The sequence below is a fragment of the Oryx dammah genome, unplaced genomic scaffold (assembly GCF_014754425.2).
Source record: "Oryx dammah isolate SB20612 unplaced genomic scaffold, SCBI_Odam_1.1 HiC_scaffold_26, whole genome shotgun sequence".
Lineage (NCBI taxonomy): Eukaryota > Metazoa > Chordata > Mammalia > Artiodactyla > Bovidae > Oryx > Oryx dammah.
In genome coordinates this window covers 62,196,139-62,216,983 of record NW_024070210.1, presented here as the reverse complement: position 1 = coordinate 62,216,983, position 20,845 = coordinate 62,196,139, and the positions used below count along the sequence as shown (strand labels likewise).

General features: G+C 35.3%; 1 protein-coding gene across 1 annotated transcript in view; it reads right to left on the bottom strand.

Moving 5' to 3' along the window:
- MDGA2 (MAM domain containing glycosylphosphatidylinositol anchor 2) overlaps nt 1–20,845 on the bottom strand; it is a 915,731-nt gene that overhangs the window by 413,008 nt on the left and 481,878 nt on the right. The window contains exon 3 of the mRNA XM_040226786.1: nt 19,543–19,717. Coding sequence (XP_040082720.1) covers nt 19,543–19,717 — 175 coding nt within the window. The remainder of the gene's footprint in view (nt 1–19,542; nt 19,718–20,845) is intronic.

Genomic DNA, 20,845 nt, shown 5'->3' with positions numbered 1-20,845 from the left:
AGTGAAGAGGAACTAAAAGGGCTCTTGATGAAAGTGAAAGAGGAGAGTGAAAAAGTTGGCTTAAAGCTCAACATTCAGAAAACGAAGATCATGGCACCTGATCTCATCACTTCATGGGAAATAGATGGGGAAACAGTGGAAACAGTGTCAGACTTTATTTTGAAGGGCTTCAAAATCACTGCAGATGGTGACTGCAGCCAGGAAATTAAAAGATGCTTACTCCTTTGAAGGAAAGTTATGACCAACCTAAATAGCATATTCAAAAGCAGAGACATTACTTTGCCAACAAAGGTCTGTCTAGTCAAGGCTATGGTTTTTCCAGTCATCAAGTATGGATGTGAGAGTTGGCTGTGAAGAAAGCTGAGTGCCAAAGAATTGATGCTTTTGAACTGTGGTGTTGGAGAAGACTCCTGAGAGTCCCTTGGACTGCAAGGAGATCCAACCAGTCCATTCTGAAGGAGATCAGTCCTCGGTGTTCTTTGGAAGGAATGATGCTGAAGCTGAAACTCCAGTACTTTGGCCACCTCATGCGAAGAGTTGAGTCATTGGAAAAGACTCTGATGCTGAGAGGGATTGGGGGCAGGAGGAGAAGGGACAACAGAAGATGAGATGGCTGGATGGCATCACTGACTCGATGGACGTGAATTTGGGTGCCCTCCAGGAGTTGGTGATGGACAGGGAGGCCTGGCATGCTGTGATTCATGGGGTCACAAAGAGTCAGACAAGACTGAGCAACTGAACTGAACTGAACTGAAATAACAACATAAGGTGATCCTTGCTCTCTGGGTGTTTAAAAGACCTTCAGAAAGACAAAATTTACAGGTATGAATCATCATATAATACCTATCAATGTACACAGTAATATTAACACAGATCTGTAATTTTTATGTATGATTAAACAATTTCTTCTGCACAATTCTGAAGTAAAGATTTTTGATAACTCATTTGATAACAAAATCAGATACAACTTGACTATTTTGATGACAAACATTGCCTTCATATGATTTGAGTCTATTTATAAAGTTCATTTCTCCCACTTCATGTTTGATATAACTCAGGGTATAAAGAGGGTGATATTAATAGTATATTAATATTTTCATCATGGTGATGTTATAAAAATACTGTATATTAATCATAACTTTTCTAAAAATCTGAAAAACTGAATTGTGAAATGGCCTGGAAGATGCACAAAACATACTGTGGACCTGTAGCTTAAAGAGGCTGATAATTGCACTAACTGTTTGAAGAATAAAACTTTTTAAAAAATGACGTTATAATTCCCAAGAGTGGAGATGAAGAAAGAATTCAAGCAGTCAGCAAGGAATCCTAAATTGTAGACAAGGTTTGGAAACTGGACAAAAGGGAGGGGAGAAGGATGCAGAAGACACAACAGGAACACAGTGCGGACCAGGCTCTTCAGCAGCAGGAGAGGGCCAAGGCTAGCTAGAACAGGGGGAAAGGGAAAGAGAGGAGACCTGGGGGGGTCACTGATTTGGGAAGATGAAGCATTACATTTCAAAAAGGAGGAGAAAAACAAGCGCAAGGAATTTGGGGGTTATTAATGGAAAAGAACAGAATGAATGCAGAATGTTTAGTGACAAGTATTATGATGAACACTGAATTAAGAAAGATTGATCTGGCCATGATATGCATATAAATTCAAGGGGAGCACTGCTGCTGTATGAGAGGTCTACAGGAACCAGGTGTGAGGTTCTGATGAGGGACTAGAATAAAATAGTGGAGGTGGGATTACAAAACGGCATCTGTTACCCTTTCTCTAATTTAGCTCATTCTGAAAATTGGAAAAGATTTCTAAACGCCTTTCGTTATGTGTTCACTCCACATTTTGAATGTAACTTAGGGATGGACACCTGAAAACGGTCGAAATTGAACAAACCCTTCATTTACTTCATTCACAGCCATCTGGATGCCTTGAATACATATATGCTTCACAGTTACCTCATAAAACATGGATTTTATATTCTAAGCCCAGTGACAAACCCAAATGACAATGAATAAAAAATAAAAACAAAATAAATCCAAGAAACAAAAACCACTGTACTCTTCTCTGCTAAGTCGCTTCAGTCATGTCCGACTCTGTGCGACCCCATAGACGGCAGCCCACCAGGCTCCCCCGTCCCTGGGATTCTCCAGGCAAGAACACTGGAGTGGGTTACCATTTCCCTCTCCAATGCATGAAAGTGAAAAGTGAAAGTAAAGTCGCTCAGTTGTGCCCGACTCTTAGTGACCCCATGGACTGCAGCCTACCAGGCTCCTTCGTCCATGGGATTTTCCAGGCAAGAGTACTGGAGTGGGGTGCCATTGCCTTCTACCAAGGTTTAACTGCTTTCATTTCACTTTCAATTTAAGAGTTTGAAAGTAGGTGTACTTTTCAGATACTTCAATATTTGGTGTTCAGTCATACCAGTGGTGGCTCAGATGGTAAAGCATCTGCCTACAATGCGGAAGACCTGTGTTCAGTCCCTGGATGGGGAAGATCTCCTAGAGAAGGAAATGGCAACCCACTCTAGTACTCTTGCCTGGAAAATCCCATGGACGGAGGAACCTGGTAGGCTACAGTCCATGGGTTTGCAGAGTCAGACAAGTCAGACAGGACTGAGCAACTTCTCTTTCACTTTCTTACCAGTATGGGACTTCCCAGGTGGCTCAGTGGTAAAGAATCTGCCTGCCAGTGCAGGAGACACGAGTTCAATCTCTGGGCCAGAAAAGATCCCCTGGGGGAGGAAATGGAAACCCACTCCAGTATTCTTGCCTGGAGAATCCCATGGACAAAGAAGCCTGGTGGGCTACAGTGCATGGGAACGCAGAGCCGGACATGACTGAAGCAACTTAGCACACACACATAGCAGTTGGGACAGATGCTAAAAATGTTAATTAAACTTCTCCCTTTATCAAGAAAAGAGAGCTAAGTCTTTCAAAATATGAAGTATCAAAGAAATGTAAGATGTTTCATGTCCTTGACCAGACTGAAAAGAACTATTTTCTTTAATTGTCAAAGAAAAAAAACCTTAAATAAATTTGTTTAATTTAATATCAGAGGTAGGAATCATTTTAATTTTAAACAACTTCCTAGCTTGTGTAAATCTAATTGCTTTTTGACCCTTTACAAGACTCTTTCTATCTTATCTTATAAAGGTAGCCAAGAATTAATAATTCAAATAATTTCATCTGACTCATGGTATAGACAGAGCTGCAGAAGCAAAGTTTGCTAGATTTTCTTGGGACTGTTACAAATTTGAGAGTATAATATATTCTGAATAAATTTAGAGAAACTATTAGTCACATAATAGCTTCATGTGCAGTACTTCACTATTGAAACTTTTACTTTATCCTTTCAGTGAGACTCAGAATTTTCTAGATTTAAAAATATGTGAAACAAATCTAATTAAACATCTTCATACATTTTCAGATTTAAATCATTTTATTAGTTCACATTATTTTATAAATATATTGCCTTTTTAAAAAAAAATGAAATATGTATGCAATCTAGATTTGAAAGTAGTAGACTTTATCCTCAGGGAGAAAACTGGATTCAGAGAGTCAATGAACTGGAACTCAGAACAGTGAATGCCAATCTCAAATCTCTGGTTCACTCAGTAGGAACATATGCCTGCCATTTGATTTTAGGCTGAGCAATTTCACAGAGATTTCTGTGGTCTGTTTTCTAAAGGGCCTTTTATTCCATTTAATTAATGAATTTATCATTTTGAAATGACAGATAAAACTTTTACAAATATTTTTTAGATATGAGAAAGAACTTTTACTGCATTTGGATACAAAGACTTTGCTTCCATTTGTTGGTAAATATAAGCATAAAAAATATCAACATAGTTGCTCATCAGAATATTCAACATTTGTGAAAAATATTGCTTTTGTTGTTGTTCAATTAGTTAAGTCATGTTCGACTCTTTGCAACCCCATGAACTTCAGCAAACCAGGCTTCCTGGTCCTTTACTATTTCCCAGAGTTTGCTCAAATTCATGTTTATTGAGTCAGTGATGCCATCCAACCATCTCATCCTCTGTCGCCCTCTTCTCCTACCCTCAATCTTTCTCAGCATCAGTGTCTTTTCCAATGAGTCAGCCCTTCACATCAGGTGGCCAAAGCACTGGAGCTTCAGCTTCAGCATCAGTTCTTCCAATGAATATTCAGGGTTGATTTCCTTTAGGATTGACTGGCTTGATCTCCTTGCTGTACAAAGGATTCTCAAGAGTCTTCTCCAGTCCTTCAACTCAAAATCATTAGGTCTGAGCTCAGCCTTCTTTATGATCCAGCTTTCACTTGTACATGACTACTAGAAAAACCATGGCTTTGAACATTCAGATCTTTGTTGGCAAAATTATGACTTAATTTTTTAACATGCTGTCTCGGTTTGTCATGACGTTCCTTCCAAAGAGCAAGCTTCTTTTAATCTCATGGCTGCAGTCACTGTCTGCAATGATTTTGGAGCTCAAGAAAAGAAAATCTGTCACTGCTTCCACTTTTTCCCCTTATATTTATCATGAAGTGATGGGACTGGATGCCATGATCTTCGTTTCTTGAATCCTGGGTTTCAAGCCAGCTTTTTTACTCTCTTCTTTGACCTTCATCAAGAGGCTCTTTAGTTCCTCTTTGCTTTCTGTCATTAGAGTTATATCATCTGCATATCTGAGGTAATTGTTATTTCTCCCAGCAATCTTACTTATCAGTAAGTTTGTTCAAGAATTCACAGTTTTACACAACTAACAACTAAGCAATTAAATGCCCATTGATGTAATAATTACATCTATTTTCTTGAATTCCTTAATATATCTATGGAAAGACTTTCTAACTGATATATTTCATATCACTTTTCTTCAGTATTTTCTATACACATATTCATTTTATTCGCAGCCTATTCTTCAACCATGTTGTTTTATGGCTATTTTTCAAATCTCTAAATTAACTTCTTTAAGTCAAAGGCTTTATATTTTTTATTTCATCTCTTGCAATAGCTTCTAGTTAGAATGTTTTCCATATAGCAAGTCCTCAACTTTGCAAACTGACTGATTTTAATTGGAAACATCTTTGGGTACCTCCAGTCAAGAAATTTTGAAAGCTTTGGATTTTCAGAATCAGGATGAATGAGCACAAGGACCTAAGGGCAGTAGGAACAGGTGCAGAGCAACTGAGAGGAAGCTGCTTCTAGCTACTTTTGTTGTGTCTATGGAATCAGGCAAGGATTCCTAGATGCTCTGTGAATAATGCTTAAGAGGTTATGTTTGATCAGTAATGAATGCTTGATAAAGATAGTACTAAATTGGTTTACAAGCAACTCCTCCATTATGTTCTCTGAATAAGAAGCAGTGAACAGGTAGGAAATAGGCAATGTTTATTAGGCATTAAGAAGAACTAAGTCTTCTATAGACCCAAGGACATGCTTCAGAATCTGTTCCACTAAATTTGACAACTGTAAATGCAACCAGTAGAAGAGAACAAAAAAGTATTTAATATTTCCTCTTCTCTAGTAGTGAAATAACAAATTATTCCTTGAAATTTATGTTGAAAATCCTTGAAAATCCTGAAGGTATAACTTAAAAAGATACCTTACGATTACATAAAAATGATATTGTGAATTAAATAAGTCAAAATATATGCTAATCAACAGCTTAACACTCACTATATACAAAATAACTTTATCGTTATTCCATAAATTCAATAATTATTAATTATAAATATTAATGATGTTATATTGTTAATTACAAATATTTATATTAGATGCATATTTATTTGTATATATAATAAATATATTGCATAACATAAATGTTATAAAACTACAAATGAGCCAGATCTATAGCTTGCTCTTAAAGCTAAAATCAAACTGCTAACATTCTAGAATAATTTATTATCATACTAAGTTAAACACAATTCCCTTTATCAATATATATCCTTTTGAGTTTTGCCAGAAGCACCCCATGACAAAGATGAAAATGCAAAAAGTGTGTTTGAAAAGTGTTCTCAGAAACCCTCATAAGGTATTGAGAAAGTGTGGGGGAGAATATATGCATAGGATATATTATTAAACTAGTAACAGTTGTGAATAATTAGAATTTAATTTTCCTGAGGAACTCTAAGAGACAGTGAAACAGGTGGAATTAGTGGGAATTCCATTACTTTATTCATTTAGCACCACAATAAATAGACTTCTTTTCTTTCATGAGATTTTTTTTTGTTGTTAAAGTATATTTACTTCTAACCCTTAAAATGTGCTGAAAAAAAAGAAACCCAAAATGACCGATACACTTTTGAAGACATTCTGTATACTTCATAAATACACTGTAGAAATGGAGAATAGGTAAAAGTAGTAATCAAGAAGCCACAGATAAGGGTAAGTGTAACAAATATCCCTAAATCCTCAGTGGCTTCAAAACAACAAAAAAAATCTTTCATGAAAATTCCCATTTAACTGCTCCTACTCTTCTAGGTCCCCTGGGAGCTTTCCTCCAAATGGTGGCTCTAGGGAATTCACTGGCAGTCCAGAAATTGTGAATCCGAGCTTCCGTTGCAGGGAGAAATGGATTCAATCCTGTCATGGAACTAAGATCTTGCATGTCACATGTCATGGCCAAAAAAAAAAAAAAAAAAAAAAGGATAAATAAATGGTGACTCTGTTATTCAAAATTTTTGCATTGTGTGGCTCCAAAAACCAGTGAGTCCTCAGACACTTAGGAGGCTCTGTATGTAGAGATAGAAAAATCAAGATACTCTGTAAACAGTTGTGTGAGGTGTTTCACACACTCAGCCTGAGTAGGGCACGTACCACTTTCTCTCACATTCCTCTGGCCCAAACTCGTCTCATGACTCCAACCATACTGACTGTGAAATAGAGTTCCCCTATGTATTAAGGAAATTAATATTGGTCTGGAAAACATCTGGAAAGTGTCTACCACAGGTAATAATTGATAGCCTAAAATTTGGAGGTGTGTTTCTAGCACTGCATATTAAAGTGGTTTGGTCTTGGTCTTGCCCCTAGAATACATTTTTAACAATGAATTAGATGAAATTTAGGAAACAAGTAATATTTTAAATGAAATAGAAAACTATAAAATGAATAAATAGGAAGCATAATCCTACAACAAAAGTATTTTAAAATCTTACTTTATGCACAGATAAGGTGAAAAATAAGGTGAAATTAAGTAGGATGAAACATAATATTCTGCCTTTAGGGTACAATACAATTAACTGCACAAATATGTTAACAGAATGTAAATTTTCAAATGTCTATTTAAAAATATTTTTTCCACAAGCCAAATTCAAATCAATACAGTGAAAATATTATTGCTTAATTTTTTTCAAAATTTAAATATTCTTATTATCAAGAAAGTAAATTTCTTAATTATATGGATTACACTTCTAATTTAGACTATGAATTAGCAGATATCTAAAGTTGTTTGGGGAAATATTGACAAATTTAAACATGATATGAAAGCCCACTATAAGTTAAAATATTTGGAAACTTTCTCATACCAAGAACAATAAATTAAGTGGAAATAATAAATAAATTTAAAAAAACTGCAGGGGGTCAGAATGCCATTGTTAAAATATTCTAAATGGTCACCTGAAAGAGAGAGCAGACATATGTTTACATACTAAAAATTCTAGGAAATACATTGACATTTTTTAAAATCTAAAAAAGTGTCACAAAGAACTGAACAAGCACTTGTAATTTGAAAATATATTACAGTAGCTAAGTATACTTTATGTAAGATTCTAAGCAGAAGAAATTAGATGGGTTTAAAAGGAATGTAATATATAGCTTTATCTGCCCATTCATATATAAGATTACAGGAATTCAAGTATTCTCAGCATGATGTTGACACGGTTTGATAGGAGTCTCTACATTCTCACTGTAGCTTTCACTGAAGGGTTTTTTTGTGTGTGTTATTAAGTTCTTTTATTGGTAATGCTAATACTACTTGGGAATAAGATTGGTTATGTTTCCCATGAGTAAATAACTCTGATAAGCAAGCATTCTTCATTGGCAGCATACAAAAAAAATTGCAAAATTCTGTCTTGAAATTTATTAACAGGCTAATTACCATGACAGCAACCCATTTTTAATAAGCATTGTAATTACCACATCAATTATTAAGACCTTCCAAATCCAAGGCTGATGTTTTGGGGAAAGGGGGTGGTGCTAAGACAATTATGTTTAATGAGATTGATTTAAGACATTATTTTTCTTCCAGAGTTTGTTTTGCTACCAGAATCCCCATTAGTTGTTTTAGATCTCTTTCTAAACTGTGTTGTCCAGAAGTCATGTTGATGAGTCTAATGAAAATAAGCTCAAATAACTCATTGTCAATATTTTTTAACTGTAAAGTTTCTCATTCTTTCTAACACAGGTAAATTGTATTTGAGAATAAATTGATAACATGTCATCCTAATTTCCCATTAGTTTCTCAGGTAAAACAAATCTAACAGACAGTGAAATGAAAGCGGGTAGTATGTTCAGAAATAAGAAGGCTTACAAAATGTTTAATAGATATTGGAAAAGATTTGTCTCATGTGTGAACAGTGTCTGCACAGATGAAAACTTATTAAGCTAATGCCTCTGAATCTAATTTCCTTCTGATTTAAAAATAAGTTTTAATCAAACCCTAACCTTTAAAGTTGTATGACCTCCATTACCCTGTGAGCAATACAGTCATGGCTGAGAGTAAGTGAAAGAATTACAGAAACATATTCTCAAAAAATTGTTTAAATGCCCGTAAGAACCTCAAAGTAATATTTATCTCAGTATGAGAACTTCAAAATTCTGTGAATCTACTTTTTTATTTTATTTTCTTAACATAGAATATACTCTCTTCCTCCAAAGACAGATACTGTCTTTTGAGTGACCATTGCTTCTTAGGGCAAATGAACCAGTATTAATATTAGGAGAATGCTGACTCTCATCAGTAATTCTGAAGTCCTAAAATTACAATTTCTTCATTTTACATTTCATATAAACAGCAGATGGTCATTCATATCATCTGAAAACATTAGCAGTAAAATCTTAACACAGTATGACAGCCCACTTTGCAAATTAAGCTTTCTTCCTTCTAAACCCACCATTTGAGTCACTGTTCCCCCAAGCACAGTTCTGTCTTCTGTATTTCTAATCAGACTGCTCACTCATTACAGAATATCATTGGCTTTCCCCTCTACTTATTTCAATCTATTGTGTCAAGAACTCTGAAGAGTTGTATATTTTTTCAATTTACTAGCTAACATAGTTTGCCACAACTTCATGGAAGCTGACAGAAGATGATTCTTGGGTCAGAAAAAAAGGACTTTATTATCCAAGGCTTATCTCAGATGAGCCTCATGTCTTTATAAGTTCTCTCCCTCAATTTCAATAGGAGTAATGTGAGAGGAGTCTAGATAAATGTTGTACCAGTTTGTGACACAGTTATGGAATTCTGAGTTTAGGAAACTTCTGATCTTTAAAAGGTCCTGCTAGCAAGCCTGCCTAATCTTTGCCCCTAAGGGAGACATTGCCTTCAATATCCTGATCAGGAAGCAGATCTTCCTTCAGACCTGGAGGCAGACACATCCTCTAATATATAAGGCTGTCTGCTGCACAAACAGCCTTGAAAAAGAGAGTTCAGGACAAAAAAAATGCCAAAAGACATGCAGAAATGCATATCAAACCCCATCCTTCAAGCTACAATGTAAATCCTACTTCTTTTATGATCAGAGGCCACAGTAACATTTCACTACACATTTTCAGCACAGTTTGACACAGCATTCATGTTGTGTGGTGTTATGCATGTTATTTATTTTCTTGCTTAAGATTTATGTCCCATTTAAATAAACTATATATTTCATGTTTTCTCCTTAAGTACTTCAAACTCAGTGAAGATACAAATTATAATATTAATAAATTCCTTTTTAGCCTCACAAAATTTAATGGAATTTTATTTTGAATAGTCTCTCAAATATTTGTTGCATGAAGAAGGGTCAAACTTGACGTTGTAAATGTTTCATCCTAAACCACCGGTAAACAAATGAGTGAGAGAGTTTTACTCTATCAATTTTTTGGGGGGGTTTTGGGGGGGATTAGTTAGAATGTGGCAACAATGTTCCCTATGTGTGTCTATCCTTTTCTTAAAGCTTTTCAGTCAACTTTATTGGTGTCAAATATCAAAGAATGTCAGTTCTCTATGTCTGTTTCTCCACTGTTGCCCTGTAAATAAATTCTTCAGTACCATTTTTCTAGATTGAGAGGGGAGGAGAGGGTGAGATGTATGGAAAGAGTAACATGGAAACTTACATTACCGTATGTAAAATAGATAGCCAAAGGGAATTTGCTATATGGCTCAGGAAACTCAAACGGGGGCTCTGTATCAACCTAGAGGGTGGGGAGGGAGATGGGAAGGAGTTTCAAAAGGGAGGGGATATATGTATACCTATGGCTGATTCATGTTGAGGTTTGACAGAAAACAGCAAAATTCTGTAAGGAAATTATCCTTCAATAAAAAATAAATTAATTTTTAAAATATAAAAAAGCATCAATACTTATGGAAAATTAAAGAAAAGTATAAATATAATTAGAATTGACAACAATCTTCAACAAAATTTGCAATGAGTTAGTTTTCACTTCTAGGAGCTTAATAACAAGGCCTGCAAGGCAAAATCTTCAAATCTATATTTTATGAATTGAAAGTTATCAAGTTATACATGCACATAGGTTAGAAAGTCAAATATATATATAAAACACAACCTCAAGTATTTCTAACACGTCAAGGCAACCTTTTCTAATGCATCTTGCAACCATTCTTGGTTTTGCCTTCATATTTATAGATGTTTAACTGCTATTACTGGTGACTAAGAGGGTAAAGTATCTGCCTGCAGAGCAGGAGACCTGGGTTCGATCCCTGGGTGGGGATGATCCCCTGGAGAAGGAAATGGCAAACCACTCCAGTATTCTTGCCTGGAGAAGCCCATGGACAGAGGAGCTTGGTAGTCTATAGTCCACGGGGTCACTAAGAGACGGACACAACTGAGCAACTTCACTTCACTTCATTTCACTTCAACTGCTATTAACAGGTATTTTTTCCATTTTCACATTGGCTTACTGATTTCTACCTGTTGAGAGAAGTTTTTTTCTCTCTTATACCAACTTTCCTCCTTCCCCATATTCCTTATATTTATATCCTACTTGTTAAGTCAACTGCTATTATTACCACTGACTACATAAAAGTCTATCTTCAGAGTTGAACCTTGTAATATATTTCAATTAGAGTTCATTTCAAATAACTTTTTTCTGTTCATTAATAACACCCACAAGTTGTTTCTTCAATCATGTACACACCCATCATTACCATATTATCAAGTTTTCTATGAGAAGTGTAGAATCCTCTAGTACATCAAATAATCCACCACTTGCATCTCTTTTATGAAGACATCCTTCATGAAAGCTCTTCTGGCAGCTTCAGTCTGTCTTGAATGTTCTTGAGTAACAGCATAGCTATCATCATGGTGTTTTGCTTCAATATCACTTTGGGAGTCCATTCTCTCTTATATACAATATCTTATATTTTAAATTAGTTTTGGTAGAACATTCATTAAAGTAGTGTCAAAAGAAAAGGAACATAGCAGAAAAAATTTGGAAATCTAAAAATGTCTTTCTTCTTTAATACCTGAAAAAATATGTCTAGTTGGGTGGAAAATTCTAGTTTGAAAATAGTTTTCCTTCAGAATTTCAAAAGTTTCACTCAGACATCTCCTAGCTTCTTAATTTTTACTATGTCATTTTGATTCTTAATTCTTGATATATGATTATTTTGGAAAAAAATGAAAAATTCATTGGAAATGTTTAAGATCTTCATTTTTTTCCTAGTGTTTTAAATTGCAAGTGAATGAGTTTTGATACAGATCTTGCTTACTCTATGTGCTAGACACCTAGTGGAAGCTTTGTAATTGAAAACATTTGTCTAAATAGGATATAGTTCTTTATTTTTTAGAAAATAATTTCTTAATCTCTATTTTATCTTTTGGAATTATATTCATATGTTAGAGTAGCTGGACAAATTATCTAATTTTATTATCTTCTCCTTCTTCTATTCCTTTGATTGTTTTATTCTCTGTAAGATTTCTTCAGCTTTATTTTCCACTCCTTTTATTGATTTTATATAGTAACATTTGTACTATTCTAAGAGTTCATTGATGTCCTCTGAAAATTCCTTGTTTCTATTTTCCTATTCTTGTTATATGATTGCAACATTTCCCTTTTTTCTCTGGGAATACTAATTAAAAGTATATATAACTGTGATTTATTTTGTAGTTCCGCTCCCTGCAGCATTTTTGTTTCCTGAGTTTTTTTTCCATGTCTTTTTCTTGGTTTCTCTCTTGTTTTTTAGATGATTGTCTCAAATGTTTGGTCATCCAGTACACTCACACCTAAGATTCACTTATAGAACAGCTTATTGGTAGCTCTCTTGATCAACAGTGGCCTTCGCTGTGAGTGTATTAGCAGGGCTATTTCACCAAGGATCACCTTGTCAGGATTCGTAGCTGTTTCTCCAAAGTTCATCAGTTTTACTAGATAGGTTCTCCAATATTCCTCCAGAAAGGCATTCTCAGCACCAAGTGTGAGAAGGGATTGTGAAGAGTACATAAACTTACATTTAATAACTCTAATTAAAGAGTATATTGCCTTTTGTTTTTGATGATTTCACATTTCTTAGATCAAAGTTTCTCTGGCTGAACATCTCATAAAAATAAATTTCTAGTCATCTGTAGGGATTTAACTAGCAAGTTGGTAAGGGAACAGGGGTAGTTTGGTGTTGAACTGTGTGAAATGTGAAAGATCTGGGAATGTAACTCTTCTTATATAGATTTTAAACCACTTGTATGGTTTAGACTGAATTACTCAATATGCCAGCAAATTTGGAAAACTCAGCAGTGGCCACAGGACTGGAAAAGGTCAGTTTTCATTCCAATCCCAAAGAAAGACAATGCCAAAGAATGCTCAAACTACCACACAATTGCACTCATCTCACATGCAAGCAAAGTAATGCTCAAAATTCTCCAAGCCCAGCTTCAGCAATATGTGAAACATGAACTTCCAGAAGTTCAAGCTGTTTTTAGTAAAGGCAGAGGAACCAGACATCAAACTGCCAACATCCGCTGGATCATCAAAAAAGCAAGAGAATTCCAGAAAAACATCTACTTCTGCTTTATTGACTATGCCAAAGCCTTTGAGTGAGTGGATCACAATAAACTGTGGAAAATTCTGAAAGAGATGGAAATACCAGACCACCTGACCTGCCTCTTGAGAAGCCTATATGCAGGTCAGGAAGCAACAGTTAGAACTGGACATGGAACAACAGACTGGTTCCAAATAGGAAAAGGAGTACATCAGGGCTGTATATTGTCACCCTGCTTATTTAACTTCTATGCAGAGTACATTATGAGAAACTCTGGGCTGGAGGAAGCACAAGCTGGAATCAAGATTGCCGGGAGAAATATCAATAACCTAAGATATGCAAATGACACCACCCTTATGGCAGAAAGTGAAGAGAAATTAAAAAGGCTCTTGATGAAAGTGAAACAGGAGAGTGAAAAAGTTGGCTTAAAGCTCAACATTCAGAAAACGAAGATCAAGCCATCTGATCCCATCACTTCATGGCAAATAGATGGGGAAACAGTGGAAACAGTGTCAGACTTTATTTTTGGGGACTCCAAAATCACTGGAGATGGTGATTGCAGCCATGAAATTAAAAAATGCTTACTCCTTTGAAGGAAAGTTATAACCAATCTAGATAGCATATTGAAAAGCAGAGACATTACTTTGCCAACAAAGGTCCGTCTAGTCAAGGCTATGGTTTTTCTAGTCATCAAGTATGGATGTGAGAATTGGACTGTGAAGAAAGCTGAGCGCCGAAGAATTGATGCTTTTGAACTGGTGTTGGAGAAGACTCTTGAGAGTCCCTTGGACTGCAAGGAGATCCAACCAATCCATCCAAAAGGAGGTCAGTCCTGGGTGTTCATTGGAAGGGCTGATGCTAAACCTGAAACTCCAATACTTTGGCCACCTCATGTGAAGAGTTGACTCATTGGTAAACACTCTGATGCTGGGAGGGATTGGGGGCAGGAGCAGAAGGGGACGACAGAGGATGAGATGGCTGGACGGCATCACTGACTCAATGGAAGTGAGTTTGAGTGAACTCTGAGAGTTGGTGATGGCCAGGGAGACCTGGCGTGCTGCGATTCTTGGGGTCACAAAGAGTCGGACACGACTGAGCGACTGAACTGAACTGAACTGAACTGAAATGTATAACAGATAAGTGATAATGTTTTGAGGATTATTTTAACTGTTGCCAAAATTTTAGGCTAAAATTTATGTGCATTTTCCAGCAAGTATATGAGGGATTTTCATTTTATAAGATTTCATTGCAACATTTAATATTTCAGTATATTCATTTTTTGAAATTAAGAACTTGCCAGCGATTACTAAATGTTTTTTAAAACTTATTTGTAGTCTAGACACATAAAGTATTCTTCATTAATGATAACAATAAAATAAAACAAATCAATAAAACTTGCTGATATTAGTATCAGCTGATATTAATTCTATATAAAAAGCAATAATCACATAGTATTTCTGGGACTACCTTCATCCTGTATATTCTGCCAAATGTGTTCTCACTTCACCACCACAGTCACAGTGCCACTTCCATCAAGATTTAATTGCAACAATTAATATCTCAGTATATTCCTTTTTTTAATTAAGAATATTGTTTTTTAACACAAATAATGTTTTTTGTGGAAAACAAATTTCCTGTAGAAATTTCCACAAAACTCTGTGGAATTTTGTCAATGTTGATGAAAACATTCACGATTCCTACAGAAGTCTAATCAAACTTTCAGTACAGCCCCTATTCCGCTATATCTTGTGCCTAGTGTTTAAATCACCTGACAGCTAAGTAATTTGACAGTTTAGACTGTAAGCTCTCAGGGGTAAGGCCCATAATCTGTCACTACGAGACAGTCATGGGCTTGCAAAGAGTCGGACACAACTGAGCGACTGAACTGACTGACGCTCTAAAAGCTAAGTGATGTCTCCAATTACTGAGTTTTTTTAATGATTCCATAATTCTGTGCCTCATTTTATCCTCCATACTGACAGCTTTGATTCAAGCTTTCTTCAGTATGTTGAACATTGTTTTTCTGTCATCTCCTCTTCCACTCTCTCTATCACTGTTCGCATGCTTGGTTATTGTTTTATTCCTTTATTATTGTTTTAGCATAGTTTCAGGGAGAAGACACAAAGAATGAATATTTTGAAAACAGTAGGTTTAAGTAGAACTAACTCTTTATTTTCTCTTAAGCATATAGCTGTTAGTATTCGGACCCTCAGAAGCTATTTCCCAGCAAAAGAAGAATTGTAATTGAGTAGCTTTGGATCAGAAATATTTGTATAAATAACTAGGTAAGATTTCTTTTTTAAATGTAAGTTATCTGGTTATGAAATCTGCTTGTTTATAAATATACTTTTTTAAGAAATTATATTAATTTTGAAATGCTTTTATAGTTCTTTTTTTTATCTACTTTTTTTTTAAATTTTACTTTACAATTCTGTATTGGTTTTGCCATACATTGACATGAGTCCACCTTAAGAAAAGAATCATAGGTCATGATAAACTGAAAAACAGGTATATCTTCTCCGAACAGTAGCACTGAGTAAACTATTTTCTAGATTTAAACAGCAAAGAGAATAATAATAGTACATTTGGTAGTTACTTTATGGAACCTACAAGGTCCAATTACTACAAGACATTTTAGAAAATTATCTGGGAAGGAATTGTTAATTCAAACTAAAAAATCTTCCCAAACTGATCAAAATATTAATACAGTATCACAAATATTATTATATTACTATATAGTAAAATCACCTCATTTTATATCAGTCAGCATTGTGGCAGGTTTCTCTTCAGAAAATAAATTTCCTTATCAAAATAAATGTTTTTTTAGGATAGTATTAACCATAAAATCTAGAAACTCACGATTACCGAATGGGGTTTAATGTGAGATATACATTTTTGTGGTTATGAAATCTCTCCAGGATAGCTATAAAATTGGTACTTTGTGGAAGATTTTTAAAAGACAAACTATCATGAGGAACTCAAGGCTAAATTCTAAGGCCATTTATTAGAAATTTTGCTAAACCTAAGCCATAGTCTGCCTCAGCTGCCTGTTGCAAACATGACCCTAACCTGCAGATTATTTTGCATTCTATGCCTATACTTTTTCAAGTTCCACCAGTTTAGAATGGATGAACCAGTTTAGAAAAAGAAAGAGAAATTTATAGTGTATCGACAATCCTAAAACTATGGCTTAAAGCATTAAAAAAACAAAATTAGTCCTATAGTTTTAGCATTTTTCAAAATTAAGGTAAAAGCACCTGATGTAAAGTTGCTCAAATGTTTATGGTTTATAAAAATGAATTTCTAGTCAATCAACCAGTCTGACATCAAATCAAAATCCAAATCACAGATAAATCTTAAGACTATAAACCAATTTTAGATGTTAAGGTTGTCAAGTTTCAATCCAGCACTAATACGTTACTCACATTCCTATTGACAATGATAGGGGAGGTTTTATTTTTTTTTTATTTTTTTTTATTAATTAATTAATTTATTTTTAATTTTTACTTTACAATTCTGTATTGGTTTTGGCATAGATTGACATGAATCCACCACAGGTGTACATGCGTTCCCAAACATGAGCCCCCCTCCCACCCCACTCCCCACAACATCTCTCTGGGTCATCCCCGCGTCAGCCCCAAGCGTGTCATATCCTGCATCAGACATAGACTGGCATTTCGATTCTTACATGATATTATACATGTTTCAATGCCATTCTCCCAAATCATCACACCCTCTCCCTCTGAGTCCAAAAGTCCGCTATACACATCTGTGTCTTTTTTGCTGTCCTCCATACAGGGTCATCATTGCCATCTTCCTAAATTCCATATATATGTGTTAGTATACTGTATTGGTGTTTTTCTTTCTGGCTCACTTCACTCTGTATAATCGGCTCCAGTTTCATCCGACAATGATAGGGGAGGTTTTAAAGAATAAATATTCATGTAAAGAAAACATACTTGAGCCTAAAAACTGTTATCTATAGAAGACATAGATTATATATAAAACACAGATTCCCCAAAAGACCTGTCACATTTATTCATAGAGTCCATATGAATGGACTACTAGTTTGCATGTTATTCTCTGAATACATGTTATTGTCTCAAGTAATATAATTTTAGACAGCCTTCTACTAAATCCTTGTCATCAAAAACGTACTGAAGGTATGCATCACCATGACATTTCACTTACACAACAAAGAATGAGATGTTTGTCAAGTTCAGGTTGTGTGGGAAAAATCCCAAAGAAGGTCAAAGAAGAAGGTAAGAGAACTAGCGCCTTCTAGCATGGTTTCCTGGAAGGTGACACCAGCCTTAAAAGACTAACAGAGCCTGGGGAAACAAGGTGCCTTGTGCTGTTAGTTCCCCCCAAGTATGCAGTGTGAACTGAGATCCTGTGGCACAGCTGACTCTGGGCAGCAGGGCCCTGAGCAAATAGAAAAGAGGGAGAATCATGCACGGCAGTGCTGCAAAGGCTTTGCAGTAAGAAGAGAAAAGAAGTCTCTTTTCGAAAGTCTTTTAAAATGCCATTTCTCTCTTGTATTAGATTTTTAATCCAGCGATACAATCTTATTGTTTTATCAAATGTATTGCAGTGGGAACACAACTCACAATCTCTTATTCAAAACCTTAGGGAAATGTTTTTCTGAATATTTCAGATTTTAGGAAGATATTATAGTACATATTCCATGTTTTACATAACACACCCAGCAGGCTCTGTGGCAATACTGTGTAATCAGGCACATTATTTCCAGAGTAAAACATATGATTATTCAGATGAAGTAGGGTAAATAAAGAAGAGAAAGTATTTTCTATTTTTGCATTCAAGTCATTTCAGGTTAGATGTCACTACCAAACTAGTTCTCATCAGCTTTTACTACAAAAAGTTACCAATAATATTTAACAAAACACATCCATTCAATCACTAGAATTTTTAGATTTTAGAATTGTGTCTAAGGTATCAAAGTTATGTATTATAAAACTTCATGACCATAATTATAACAAAAATCACATGTATGTTCTTTCTAAAAGATATATTATAGAAGTGTTTGACTCATTGAAATTAAATTTAGTACCATTTAAAATTATATATGAACAAAACACTATACATAGTCTTTTTTAAAAGTATATATTACTATAAATATTTGATTTGGGGAGCGGTGGGCAGAGGATATACTGTTCAGAAACATACATGTAAGCCCAAACAGTAGGCCATTAAGAACAGGGAGAAAGCAGCCTCTGGGATACAGATGCCTGAGTTATTCCAGGTCATGCCAGAAGGCCTGGGAATTGCTAGAGATATTGGGCTTCTTCTCTTTCATCCTTTCCAGGAACAGTGAAAGCTCCTGAATGTGGAAGGTGAATCACAAATGCAACCCTGTCACTCACTTCTCAGTCACCTGAACAATTACATGAGATGCAGTATAGGATCTGATCAACCACATATAATTCCAATCACTTTCCTAACTATGCAACCATATCCTGTATTGAAAGAAAAAGAAAAAAAGGAAAGAATGAAACGTGGGTTAAAAAATGAGAATGCCTCACCTGCTACTTATATCTGAATCACTAAAAGTAAACATCTTTATAACACTAAAGAGTTAACAAATAAAAGGTAAGTATTTGCCAAAAAGACAATGGAGCAATAGAAACCTATACAAAAAAAAAACTGAACTGAATGTAGGCCCTTAATTTCTTTTGGTGGGGAAGACAGTATTGAGACCAAGAGGACTTTAAATATATTTGCTAACAGCCAAGAGCAGAAAAATGAGACCAAAAACAAAAATAAATCAACACATTCCAGGAGGCTCAGCATCGCCCTAGGTACTGATTACTTTTAACAGAATTGGATCAAAACAGAGTCTACACAGAGATTTTGGCCTTTTACAAGCCAGTTCAAGTAACTTCATTCATGAAGTGCATTTTACAAAATAAGAATAACTGAAATTCACATGGGCTAAGTTAACAAAACCAATCACCATATCCACAGCATGATTTTTTCTTTATACAAATATAAATATGCATTTATATACTTATATGTAGAGATAAAAAGTATATACATTCAACACTAATAGTCATTATTAGGATTTTTAGTGATATTTATTTTATTTTAATCTAATTCTTAAATGTTCTATAATTAATATGTATTATTTAATCACAAAAACTATGAATATTTCTAATGGAGATTCTACAGGAAATATGCTAAATGAGCTATCTTAAGCTTAAAGACTTGTCATTCTCAACTAAATATAACTCTATTTTTTTTAACAAACTCTAGTCTTTCTCAATAGATGTAACAACAAAAATAGTTGTAGGACAAAACATATCTGCAGTTGACTTAATTATAGATTTCTGGGACATTTACTTACAGTACACATCCACTCTGATTGACTTTATCGCTGGGGACCCCAGGCCATTCTCTGCTTTACAGTAATACCGGCCTCCTTGATGTCGCTGAATATTTGTAATCCTCAAAGTCTCGTTGAAGACACTTGAGTCTTGGAATCTGTCAGAGGCACTTCCTGCTGTTTTGGTCCACCTGATCTGAGCAAGCATCAACAAAGATTGTTACTTTAGTTTGGCTTTCTCACTGAAAAATTAAATAGCAATTACTCATATGGAGGGACTTCCCTTGTGGCTCAGCTGGTAAAGAATCCACCTGAGATGTGGGTGACCTGGGTTCAATCCCTGGGTTGGGAAGATCCCTTGGAGAAGGGAATGGCTACCCACTCCAGTATTCTGGCCTGGAGAATTCCACCGACTGTACAATCGATGGGGTAGCAAAGAGTCTCACACAACTGAGCAACTTTCACTTCCACTTATTTGGATAGTTGGCATTCAGAAACTGCTACAGTGCCATTTTTGGCAAGTTATTGAAAATTAAGAAGAAAAGTTTACATAAAAATAAAATTATAAAATTTTAAATGCAGTGTCCTTATTATATAGCGCATATAATTCTAACTCAATTGCACAGAGTTCATCCATAGTTTGATCAGTGTGAAGGACAAAAAAAAATATTAATATATACAAAGGAAGTTAAATATAAGTAGTACATTGGAAATATGGATTAGTTTCTTTTCCAACTTATATGCAGAGTACATCATGAGAAATGCTGGACTGAAAGAAACACAAGCTGGAATCAAGATTGCCGGGAGAAATATCAATAACCTCAGATATGCAGATGACACCACCCTTATGGCAGAAAGTGAAGAGGAGCTAAAAAGCCTCTTGATGAAAGTGAAAGAGGAGAGTGAAAAAGTTGGCTTAAAGCTCAACATTCAGAAAACGAAGATCATGGCATGTGGTCCCATCACTTCATGGGAAATAGATGGGGAAACAGTAGAAACAGTGTCAGACTTTATTTTTGGGGGCTCCAAAATCACTGCAGATGGTGATTGCAGCCATGAAATTAAAAGACGCTTACTCCTTGGAAGAAAAGTTATGACCAACCTAGATAGTATATTCAGAAGCAGAGACATTACTTTGCCGACTAAGGTCCATCTAGTCAAGGCTATGGTTTTTCCAGTAGTCATGTATGGATGTGAGAGTTGGACTGTGAAGAAGGCAGAGTGCCGAAGAATTGATGCTTTTGAACTGTGGTGTTGGAGAAGTCTCTTGAGAGTCCCTTGGACTGCAAAGAGATCCAACCAGTCCATTCTGAAGGAGATCAAC